The sequence below is a fragment of the Ornithorhynchus anatinus genome, chromosome 10 (genome assembly GCF_004115215.2).
Source record: "Ornithorhynchus anatinus isolate Pmale09 chromosome 10, mOrnAna1.pri.v4, whole genome shotgun sequence".
NCBI classification, from domain to species: domain Eukaryota; kingdom Metazoa; phylum Chordata; class Mammalia; order Monotremata; family Ornithorhynchidae; genus Ornithorhynchus; species Ornithorhynchus anatinus.
This window is the reverse complement of record NC_041737.1, coordinates 49,018,774-49,030,794: the sequence shown is the minus strand read 5'-3', so window position 1 is coordinate 49,030,794 and position 12,021 is coordinate 49,018,774. Positions and strand designations below refer to the sequence as shown.

Sequence of the window (12,021 nt, the reverse complement as noted above, 5' to 3'; positions counted from 1 at the left end):
TGGACCTGAATAAAATTCTCCATTTGGAAGGGTGACTCCAGATCCACTCGAGGATGTGTCAACCTACAACGATGACGTGACCTGAGCGTATTTACGCCACCTTTGCTGAGTGTGTTTCCATCAACTAAACTTACAAACCCTTCAAATGCCCTCTTTTCCCCAGGTGGCTCACCCTGTACCATCTACGTACTTCAATCTGTGACCTTTGGACAGGTTTTTTTGGACTCCTCCCCAATCTCGGAACACTTATGTACATATCTTTAATTATATACTATGACATTTATTCATATTAATGTCTGTCTCCCCTTCTAGACTGTAAGCTCATTACGGGTGAGGAACATGTCCCCTAAACTCTGTTATAGTCTCCTCTCCCAAGCACTGAGTACATGCTCTGCACCTAATAAGCAATCAAATATAATTGATTGATTGATTATGAAGCACCTTGTGGACATAACGAGCCTTAAGCTCCCACAGTCTGGTCCCAGCTACACTCCGATCCTCTGCCGCTAACCTCCTTACTGTGCCTTGTTCTCACCTGTCCCACGTCCTACCTCTGGCCTGGAATACCCTCCCTCCTCAAATCCGCCAAACTAGCTCTATTCCCCTCTTCAAAGCCCTACTGACAGCTCACCTCTTCCAGGAGGCCTTCCCAGACTAAGCCCCCCTTTTCCTCTGCTCCTCCTCTCCCCCCCATCGCCCCGACTCCCTCCCTCTGCTCTACCCCCCTCCCCACCCCACAGCACTTGTGTATATTTGTACTTTTTTTTTTATTATTGATGCATATTTATCTATAATTCTATTTAATTTTATTGATGCTATCAATGCCTGTCCTTTTGTTTTGTTGTCTGTCTCCCCCCTTCTAAGCTGTGGGCCCATTGGGTAGGGATCGTCTCTATCTGTTGCCCAATTGTACCAAGCGCCTAGTACAGTACTTTGCACACAGTAATCGCTCACTAAAGACAACCGAATGAATATCCTGACCCAGATTCACTAGTTCTAGCAACCAGTGCTCCTTTTACAAAGTTCTTTTCTTAGTGCCCTCTCTTTGGTCAGGGGCTAAATAACTGTTGGGTCTAGAGACAAGTCTCCGGCCCACTCGTAAGTAGCCATTTCCAATTCAACCTCATCTTTTGGGATGACATCCGTGGGTTTTTTCTTCCTCCAAAAAGACCAAGTAGAAAGAGCTCTCAGGATGGTCAGCCACAACCAAGGACAGAGGCAAAAGACTATATAAAATGGAATCTAGTTTTGATTTATAATTTGTTAGTCAGGTATCGGGGAGCTCTTTCCAGGATCAATGACTAAACGGACACATCCCTGGAATCTATCCCAGTTGGACCCCTTCCACAACCAACTCACTTGTTCATCAGGGACAAGGCCAGTGACTTATTCGCATTTCTGCCAACGATGGCCAGGGCAAATCCTGCTTTTCTATCCAAGATACAGAGATGCCACGCCAACATCTTCCTGGCATCCTCAGCCAAAACATTTCCATTTCTTAGCCTCTCTCTACCCCCTTCTCTCAGGTGAGACACCTGGGAACATACCCAGAAGTTGCCGGAACATAGTTCTCCAGGGATGACGCCACGGCCTGAGTGGCAGGGCGGAAGAACGGCAAGTTACACTACAGGAATGGCTACCCAAATGAGGGACAGAGCCACTCTAATGATGAGATCCGGGTTCTGATCCCAGCTTCACTTTTCATTCATTCGTTCAATAGTATTTATTGAGCGCTTGCTATGTGCAGAGCACTGTACTAAGCGGTTGGAATGAACAAGTCGGCAACAGATAGAGACAGTCCCTGCCCTTTCACGGGTTGACGGTCCAATCGGGGGAGACGGACAGACGAGAACGATGGCAATAAATAGAGTCGAGGGGAAGAACATCTCGTAAAAACAATGGCGACTAAATAGAATCGAGGCGATGTACATTTCATTAACAAAATTAATAGGGTAATGTAAATATATACAGTTGAACAGATGAGTACAGTGCTGAGGGGATGGGAAGGGAGGGGGGAGGAGCAGAGGGAGATGAGGGGAAAAGAGGGTTAAGCTGCAGAAAGGTGAAGGGGGAGCGGTGGAGGGAGTAGAAGGAGAAGGGGAGCTCAGTCTGGGAAGGCCTCTCGGAGGAGGTGAGTTTTAAGTAGGGTTTTGAAGAGGGGAAGAGAATCAGTTTGGCGGAGGTGAGGAGGGAGGGCGTTCCGGGACCGCGGGAGGACGCGGCCCGGGGGTCGACGGCGGGACGGGCGAGAACGGGGGACAGCGAGGAGGTGGGCGGCGGTGGAGCGGAGCGTGCGGGGTGGGTGGTAGAAAGAGAGAAGGGAGGAGAGGTAGGAAGGGGCGAGGTGATGTAGAGCCTCGAAGCCTAGAGTGAGGAGTTTTTGTTTGGAGCGGAGGTTGATAGGCAACCACTGGAGGTGTTTAAGAAGGGGAGTGACATGCCCAGAGCGTTTCTGACCCTGAATAAATCCATTAACCTCTCCGTGCCTCTATTTCCCCACCTGTAAAATCAATGCTGCTTCTGTGCACCGTGTGCTGGGCATTGTACTTTGAACTTTGGAAAGAACAACAGAGCTGGTAGACACGTCTCCTGCCCTCATCGAGCTCACGGTCTTGGCGGTGGAGAGGGAGGGGGAATTAATGTCTCCCTATTACTCGCAGAAAGTGTGCAAACATGAATAAGGGAACAGTGTGAAAATACTTGGAGCACTTAAAAGAAGAAGTGTCTGGGATGCTAAATGACACTGTTTTCACTGCCTACCCACAAAAATACTCATTTGGGACTATCCGCTGAAATGACACTTATAGCGATCTATTCCCTCAATAGTATTACAGTACCCAGAAAGAACGGAGATTGGTGATTTGTCATGGACACATTTAACAAGGCTGATTTGGATAGACTTTTCTGGTAGTGTTCTGAGACTCATGGTCAAAAAGGCAGAATATTTCTTTTCTTTGGGGGAAAACTGAGAATTACTAAGACCTGTTGGACTAGCAAATTGTTGCAGTGCATAAATTGTCCGCCTACATTTTGATACAGAAAAAGAAATTCACCTTGAGTTAATGCACCATTAACTTGAAATAATGGGTGCCCTCCACAGGGTTATGACTATTCGTATTGGGCTGCATTGTTATTAATCGTATTTAATATACCTATTTTTGTTTAGAATACCACACAACATGCTGGATCTGATGGTAGATTTTTGAAACAGGTTTACTTTACCGTCAACACAAACAACTTTTTCAACGAGGGACAGCTGGTATTGACAAAGCAGGGGGTTTATAAATTGGAGAAAAGTGGACATGTTTTTTATTTCTTTTCAAAACTACCTGCCTGTGTTCACTTTTTTTTTTTTGCACTCCTTTCTTTTTGTGTTATCATTCCAAGGCAGTACTCCACACACAAAACAACTTCACTTGCCAGAAACTGATCAGAAGCCAAAGTGACACCAAATGGCCGTTTCCCTTCTCCAATCTGAAGAGCGGAGAAGTGGGACGTTTGAAGATCCCTTCGGGTTATTTACAGCTTTCCAACCGTGCTAAAGTTCATCGCTTACACGATTTAGGGCTGGAAATCTATTTTCTCAGGAAGTCACATGCCAAGAAGGAATAACGAGAGGCAGCTTGGCTTAGTGGAAAGAGTACGGGCTGGGGCGTCAGAGGTCGTGGGTTCTAATTCCGGGTCCACCACTTGTCAGCTGTGTGACTTTGACCAAGTGTCACTTCTCTGTGCCTCAGTTCCCTCGTCTGTAAAATGAGGATTAAGACTGTGAGCCCCACACAGGACAGCGTGATTACCTTGTATCTACCCCAGTGCTTAAAACGGTGCTCGGCACCGAGTAAGCGCTTAACAGATCCCATCATCATCACTATTATTAACTGCTTTGGGAGTGGGTGGTTAGATAAGGGGAGGAAGGAAATTTGGAGGAAAGTATGGGAATGTCTCTCAATCAAACCATCATGTTTATTGAGCACTTCCTGGGTGCAAAACACTATACTAAGCCCTTGGGAGGGTAGAGTATGACAGAGGTGGTAGGGACGTTCCTTGCCCACGAGGAACTTAGAGTCTACAGTAGCCTGCCTTGCTACTGAATGCCAACCCCGGGACCTTGGGGGACCCAAAGTTTGGCTCCTCTTGGGGCCCGGAGTGAATCTCGCCAACGGGACACGGGCCTTGTCATCCGTGAGGCCCAGCCTCGGAGCAGCGCGGCTCAGTGGAAAGAGCACGGGATTGGGAGTCAGAGGTCGTGGGTTCTAATCCCAGCTCCGCCACTTGTCGGCCGTGTGACTCTGGGCAAGTCACTTCACTTCTCTGGGCCTCGGTTACCTCATCTGAAAAAATGGGGATGAAGACTGTGAGCCCCACATGGGACGACTCGATCACCTTGTGTCCCCCCAGCGCTTAGAACGGTGCTTGGCACAAATCCCATCATCATTAACAGCGAGAGCCCTCATCTCCCACCTGCCTCCCAAGCTCCTGCCCGGGGATCTGCCTCAGCTAGCCTTCGTCCTTTCATTCAATCGTGTCTACTGAGCACTTCCTGCGTGCACAGCACTGTACTAAGCGGTGGGGAAGCACAATTGGGCAATCAAGAGAGACAATCCCTGGACATCGGGCTTCAGGTGGCTCAGAGGAAAGAGCCCGGGTTTGGGAGTCAGAGGTCGTGGTTTCTAAACCCGGTTCCGCTGCTTGTCAGCTGTGTAACTTGGGGCAAGTCACTTCACTTCTCAGTGCCTCAGTGACCTCATCTGTAAAACGGGCATGAAGACTGTGAGCCCCACGAGGGATAACCGAATTGCCTTGTATCTACCCAGAGCTTAGAACGGTGCTTGGCACATAGTAAGCGCTTAACAGATACCAAATTATTATTATTATTATTCTAATCCTGGTTCCGCCGCTTGTCAGCTGAGTGACTTTGGGCAAGTCGCTTCACTTCCCTGGGCCTCAATGACTCATCTGTCAAATGGGGATGAAGACTGTGAGCCTCACGGGACAATCTGATGACCCTGTATCTACCCCAGCGCTTAGCACAGTGCTCTGCACGTAGTAAGCGCCTAACAACTACCAACATGCTGCATGACTCAGTGGAAAGAGCCTGGGCTTGGGAGTCAGAGGTTGGGGGTTCGAATCCTGCCTCTGCCACTTGTCAGCTGTGTGACTTTGGCCACGTCGCTTCACTTCTCTGGTCCTCAGTGACCTCATCTGCAAAATGGGGATGAAGACTGTGAGCCTCACGTGGGGCAAACTGATTACCTCATATCTCCCCCGGCGCTTAGAACAGTGCTCTGCACATACTAAGCGCTTAACAAATACCCACATTACTATTATTATTCTAATCCTGGTTCCACCCCTTATCCGCTGAGTGACGTTGGGCAAGTCGCTTCACTTCTCTGGTCCTCAGTGACCTCATCTGCAAAATGGGAATGAAGACTGTGAGCCTCACGTGGGGCAAACTGATTACCTCATATCTCCCCCGGCGCTTAGAACAGTGCTCTGCACATACTAAGCGCTTAACAAATACCCACATTACTATTATTATTCTAATCCTGGTTCCACCCCTTATCCGCTGAGTGACGTTGGGCAAGTCGCTTCACTTCTCTGGGCCTCAGTGACCTCATCTGCAAAATGGGAATGAAGACTATGAGCCTCACGTGGGACAACCTGATGACCCTGTATCTACCCCAGTGCTTAGAACGGTGCTCTGCACATAGTAAGCGCTTAACAGATGCCAACATGATTATATTAATAATAATATAATAATATGAGAAGCAGCGTGGCTTAGTGGAAAGAGCCTGGGCTTGGGAGTCAGAGGTCATGAGTTCGAATCCCAGCTCTGCCACTTGTCGGCTGGGTGACTGTGGGCGAGTCACTTCACTGGGCCTCAGTTCCCTCATCTGTAAAAGGGAGACTATGACCGTGAGCCCCACGTGGGACCACCTGATTCCCCTGCGTCTACCCCAGCGCTTAGAACAGTGCTCTGCACATAGGAAGCGCTTAACAAATGCCAACATTATGATTATTAAGCGCTGGGGCAACACAGGTGGGCAATCCAGAGAGGCCATCCCTCCTCGCCCCCCCCCCCCAGGACCGCCCTCCCCGGAATCGGCTGTTAAACAGCAGTGAAACGACTTGCCCAAGGTGGCAGGGCCAGTGGTGAGATTAGAACTCGGGTCCTCGGGCTCCCAGGCCTGCGCTCTTCGCACGGGGCCCGGGGGGGGGCTCTCGTTCTGCACTGCCTGCACCCCCCGAGCCCTCCCCAGCCCCCTCACCTGATGACGGAGATGAGCAGCCCCGAGGGGTCTTTGCTCTTGCCGAGCGAGCTCCTGTAGCGGCCCGCGGCGGCCGCCGCCGCCTCCGCCGCCATGGTGGCTGCAGGGGCCGAAGGGGAGGCGCGGCCCAGCCCTGCCCCTAAAAGGAGGTTTCGACCAATGGGAAGCCGCGATCTGCTGACGGGCAGTGCGAGAGGCCAATCGGAGCCGCGGGGAGGCGGGGCTTTGGCGCGGGGCCGCCGGGCGCCCTCGCTGAGCATGCCGGGACTTGTAGTTTTGCCCCTTGATTTCCGCTGCCTCCCCCCGGGCCTCTTGACCCCCAGTGACCCCGTCATTCATTCATTCATAATAATAATAATAATAATGAATAATGAATTCATTCATTCAGTAGGATTGATTGAGCCCTTCCTATGTGCAGAGCACTGGGCTAAGCGCTTGGAATGGACAGTTGGGCAACAGAGAGAGACCATCCCTTTCCATTGACGGGCTCCCAGTCCAATGAGAGAGAGACTAATAGTAATGTTGGTATTTGTTAAGCGCTTACTATGTGCGGAGCACTGGACTAAGCGCTTGGAATGGACATTTGTCAGCAGATGATATTTGTTAAGCGCTTACTGTGTGCCAAGCACTGTTCTAAGCACTGGGGGGGATACAAGGTCATCAGGTGGGCCCACGTGGGACTCACAGTCTTAATCCCCATTTTATAAACGAGGTAACTGAGGCACAGAGAAGTTAAGTGACTTGCCCAAAGTCACACAGCTGGCAAGTGGCAGAGCCGGGATTAGCACTCATGACCTGTGACTCCCAAGCCCGGGTTCTTTCCACTGAGCCACACTGCTCAGTGTGGCTCACAATTGGGCAACAGATAGAGACCATCCCTATCCAGCTGTGGCTCACAGTCTAATGGGGGGAGACTAATAATAATGTTGGTATTTGTTAAGCGCTTACTATATGCAGAGCACTGTTTTAAGTGCTGGGGGAGATCCAGGGTCATCAGGTTGTCCCACGTGAGGCTCGCAGTTGATCCCCATTTTACAGATGAGGTCACCGAGGCCCAGAGAAGTGAAGTGACTTTCCCACAGTCACACAGCTGACAAGTTTGAGATGAGTCTAATGAGTCAGACTAATTAGACCCCAGTCTAATGAGATGAGATGTCCATCTCCTTGATTCTATTTATTGCTATTGGTTTTGTCTGTCTGTCTCCCCCGATTAGACTGTGAGTCCATCAATGGGCAGGGATTGTCTCTATCTGTTGCCCAGTTGTCCATTCCAAGCGCTTAGTACAGTGCTCTGCACATAATAAGCGCTCAATAAATACAATTGAATGAATGAATGAATGAGACAGATGGACAAAAAAAAGACAACTTAATCACAATAAATAAAGTCAAGGAGATGGACACCTCATTCCTTTCCCCCCTCAGCCCTTTGCCTTCGCTGTCCTCTTCTGAGACAGACTTAAAGGCTATTCTTTGTTTTTGTTGGAGATGGACTCAGATTCTTTCTTTTTCTTAGCCGAGGATGGGGCTCACAGTCTCCATCCCCATTTTACAGATGGTAATAATAATAATAATAATGGTAGTATTTCTTATTTTCCATTGGCCCAAACGGCTTTAGAAACCCCAAACAGCATTTAATGAAGTTTTAGGGCACAGCGGGAAGGCCAAAGGGGCCAAAGGCAGAAGCAGCGTGGCTCAGTGGAAAGGGCCCGGGCTTGGGAGTCAGAGGTCATGGGTTCGAATCCCAGCTCTGCCACTTGGCAGCTGTGTGACTGTGGGCAAGTCACTTGACCTCTCTGTGCCTCAGTTACCTCATCTGTAAAATGGGGATTAACTGTGAGCCTCACGTGGGACAACCTGTTGACCCTGTATCTACCCCAGTGCTTAGAACAGTGCTCTGCACATAGTAAGCACTTAACAAATACCAACATTATCATTATTATTATTATTATTTTCTAAAACACTGTTTTCCTGCACTTTGTCAGTGACAAGTTTTCTTTTACTCCCATCAGTGTTATTTCTAAAAGAGGGTCACTGGAGTAATAAGAATAATAATAATAATGTTGGTATTTGTTCAGCGCTTACTATATGCTGAGCACTGTTCTAAGCGCTGGGGTAATAATAATAATGTTGGTATTTGTTAAGCGCTTACTATGTGCAGAGCACTGTTCTAAGCCCTGGAATAGATACAGGGCAATCAGGTTGTCCCACGTGAGGCTCACAGTCTTCATCCTCTTTTTATAGATGAGGTAAATGAGGCACAGAGAAGTGAAGTGACTTGCCCACAGTCACACAGCTGACAAGTGGCCGAGCCGGGATTCAAACCCATGACCTCTGACTCCCAAGCTCGGGCTCTTTCCACTGAGCCACGCTGCTTCGCAGCGTGTAGATACAAGATATCTTGTACCTTAGCAGGGTAGATACAAGGTGATCAGGTTGTCCCATGAGGAGCTCACCGTCTTCATCGCCATTTTCCAGATGAGGGAACCGAGGCCCAGAGAAGCCAAGTGACTGGCCCAAGGTCACACAGCTGACAAGTGGCGGAGCCGGGATTAGAACCCACGACCTCTGGCTCCCAAACCCAGGCTCTTTCCACCGAGCCACGCTGCTGCTCTGAAGCCAAATACCGAATTGTACATTCCAATAATAATAATAATAATAATAATGATAATGGTATCAAACACATACTAGGTGCCAAGCATTCATTCATTCATTCAATAATATTTATTGAGCGCTTACTATGTACAGAGCTCTGTACTAAGCACTTGGAAGGTACAATTGGGCAACAGATAGAGACCATCCCTGCCCAAAGACGGGTTCACAGTCTAAATGGGGGAGACAGACAGCAAAGCAAAGCAGAACAAAACAAAAAACAAGACAACATCATCAAGAAGCACTGTTCTAAGCACTGGGGACGATACAAAGTGATCAGGTTGTTCCACGTGGGGCTCACAGTCTTCATCCCCATTTTACAGATGAGGGAACTGAGGCCCAGAGAAGTGAAGTGACTTGCCCAAAGTCACACAGCTGACAAGCATCTGAACAGGGATTTGAACCCATGACCTCTGGCTCCCAAGCCTGTACTCTTTCCACTGAGCCACACTGCTTCCAAACCCATAGTACAGTGCTCTGCATATAGTAAGCGCTCAATAAAAACTACTGAATTAATGGTGATGAAACAGTAGTCATTTTCAAACAGCCACATAATTTCATTTGATTTTAAAGTTTATTGTCCTGTGCCTCTAATTAGAACATGCCACGAGATAATCTCCTGGTTTTTACTTTGCTTCCCACTTGATATTTCCCGCTTAGGGTACCGTACCGTCTAATAGTAATAATTGGGGCCTTTGGGTTTTTATGGTATGAGTTAAGTGCTTACCAAGTGTTAAGCACTGTTCTAAGGGCTGGGACAGACACGAGTTGACTGGGTCAGACACAGTCCCTGTCCCACGTGGGGCTCACAGTCTAAGTAGAAGGGAGAACAGGTACTGAATCTCCATTGTACAGCTGAGGAAACTGAGGCACAGATGAGTTAAGTGACCTGCCCAAGGTCACACGGCGGGCAAGTGATGGAGTTGGAATTAGAACCCAGGTCCTCTGATTGCCCAGCCTGTGGTCTTCCCACTAGGCTACACTGCTTCCTATTTGTTAAGCACTTCCTATGTGCCGTGCACTGTTCATTCATTCCGTAGTATTTATTGAGCGCTTACTATGTGCAGGGCACTGTACTAAGCGCTTGGAATGTACAAATCGGCAACAGATAGAGACAGTTCCTGCCCACTGACAGGCTTACAGTCTATCGGGGGAGACGGACATCGTGGGGTGATTACAAGATGATCAGGCCAAACACAATCCCTGTCCCTGATAGGGGTCATCGTATAAGTAGGAGGGAGAACAGGTATTTGAACCCCATTTTGCACTTGAGGAAACTGAGGTATAGAGAAGTTAAACGACTTGTCCGAGGTCACACGGCAGGCAAGTGGCAGAGGTGAGATCTGAATTCGGGTCCTCTGACTCCGAGGCCTGTGCTCTTTCCACTAGGCCTCTCTGGGCTATCGTTCTCCTTTTTCTGGTTCAGGAAATGTTGGCCATCTTGGGATCAGCTCCACTTCCCATATATTAACCACCACAGAGCAGTCCCCGGAATTTTATCACATTGAGATTCCAGTGATATAAAGATGGTCCTTGACAGTCTTTGTGTGTGTCACCCACCCTACCCACCCCCGTCTCCACATATCCCCACCCCATCCTCTTCACCAAATGAAAGAATAATGTTTTTGTTTACTGGGGTTAGAGCCAGGGTAATGTGTATAGGCACGACTCATTTAATGTCGTCCGTTGACTGTAAGCCGTGACAGAATCTGTACCTTATTACATTTGTTAAAAAAAGCCTAGAGGCGCTTAAATCCACAGGAACAACCAATTAAATTAAAACGATTTGACCTCTTTAAAGGAAAGGTGTTATATAAACTCACAGTATTGATATTCCTATTATTAGAAATAAACAAAGTGCAGGAGAGGGGTCATCCCAGCTATGCAGTGGCTCCTCTGGGATCCAAAAAAACCATCGTCTAGTTATCCACATGGCTTCAAAAACTGACAGAGATTCCTAAGAAGGTCTCTAAATATACATACCAACCTGGAGAGGGAGAAGACACTTTGTTCCACTGCGGAATTTGCAGTTTCGCATCCTAACTTAAGGAGGAAGGACGAGTGGCCGTGGATGTTAAATGAGAGCAAAGACACAGGAAATTAACAGGTTACCCTGGTCATATAGTGAGGCTAGGGGCTATTCTAACCAAAGGATCTCTTCCTTTAAGAGAAGCAGAACAATCTAATGGAAAGACCATGGGCCTTGGAATCAGAGGACCCGGGTTCTAATTCCAGCTCTGCCATCTGCCTGCTGTGTGACTTTGGGCAGCCCACTTAACTTTTCTGTGCCCCAGTTACTTCGTCTGTAAGATGGAAATTAAATCCTGCTCCCTCTCCTTAGACTGTAAGCCCCACATGAGACAGAGACTATGTCCAACCTGATTATTTTGTAACTACCTCATCACTTGCTCATCAAGTATCGTAATTATGACAAACATTGGACAAGCCGCACAAATAGGAAGGATAATCCAGTGGTACTTACTGAGCACTTACTGTGTGCAAATCACTGTATTAAGCACTTGGCAGAGTACAGAACAACATATTCCCTGCCCATAAGGAGTTTAGAGCCTAGAGGAGGAGACAGACATTCATATAAATAAATAAATTACAGGGGAGGGTGGAGGGACTATTAAGTGCTCAAAGGGCACAGGTCCGGGTGCATAGGTGATTCAGAAGGGAGAGGGAGTAGGGGAAAGGGGGCTTAATCGGAGAGGTGAGACTTTATAAAAGCTCTGAAGGTGGGGAGAGTGACCTTCTGGCATACATGGATTGGAAGGAGTTTCCAGGCCAGAGTGAGGACAAGGGAGAGGGAAAGACATGGGCAAAAGATAGTTCCTTTGGCTTGAGGACGGAGAAAGGGCTTTCTCTGGGCCACTTGCTCCATAGCTTCAATTCCTAGAATTACCAAGCACTGGTTTCACCAGAGTCATATTGATTCGTATTGAATTTGTGGCTAGATTTCACTGTCTTTTTCTTACAATCTGGTTTATTGCAGAATTCAATCCTGTGAATTTTTAGGTTTCTAAACTCTACTTCAAGGTACCTAATACACTCTTCATGCTTAATCCCTGAATAAATAAAATGTATCATTCCTATTATAGAC

General features: G+C 48.0%; 1 protein-coding gene across 2 annotated transcripts in view; it reads right to left on the bottom strand.

Annotated features, from left to right (window-relative positions):
* EXOC4 (exocyst complex component 4) overlaps positions 1-6,370 on the bottom strand; it is a 561,659-nt gene extending 555,289 nt beyond the window's left edge. For both annotated transcript variants that reach the window (XM_029073281.1, XM_039913205.1), the window contains exon 1: positions 6,270-6,370. In XM_029073281.1, the coding sequence (XP_028929114.1) occupies positions 6,270-6,364 (95 nt within the window). In that variant the 5' untranslated portion in view covers positions 6,365-6,370. The remainder of the gene's footprint in view (positions 1-6,269) is intronic.
* Between the last annotated feature and the right edge of the window lie 5,651 nt (positions 6,371-12,021).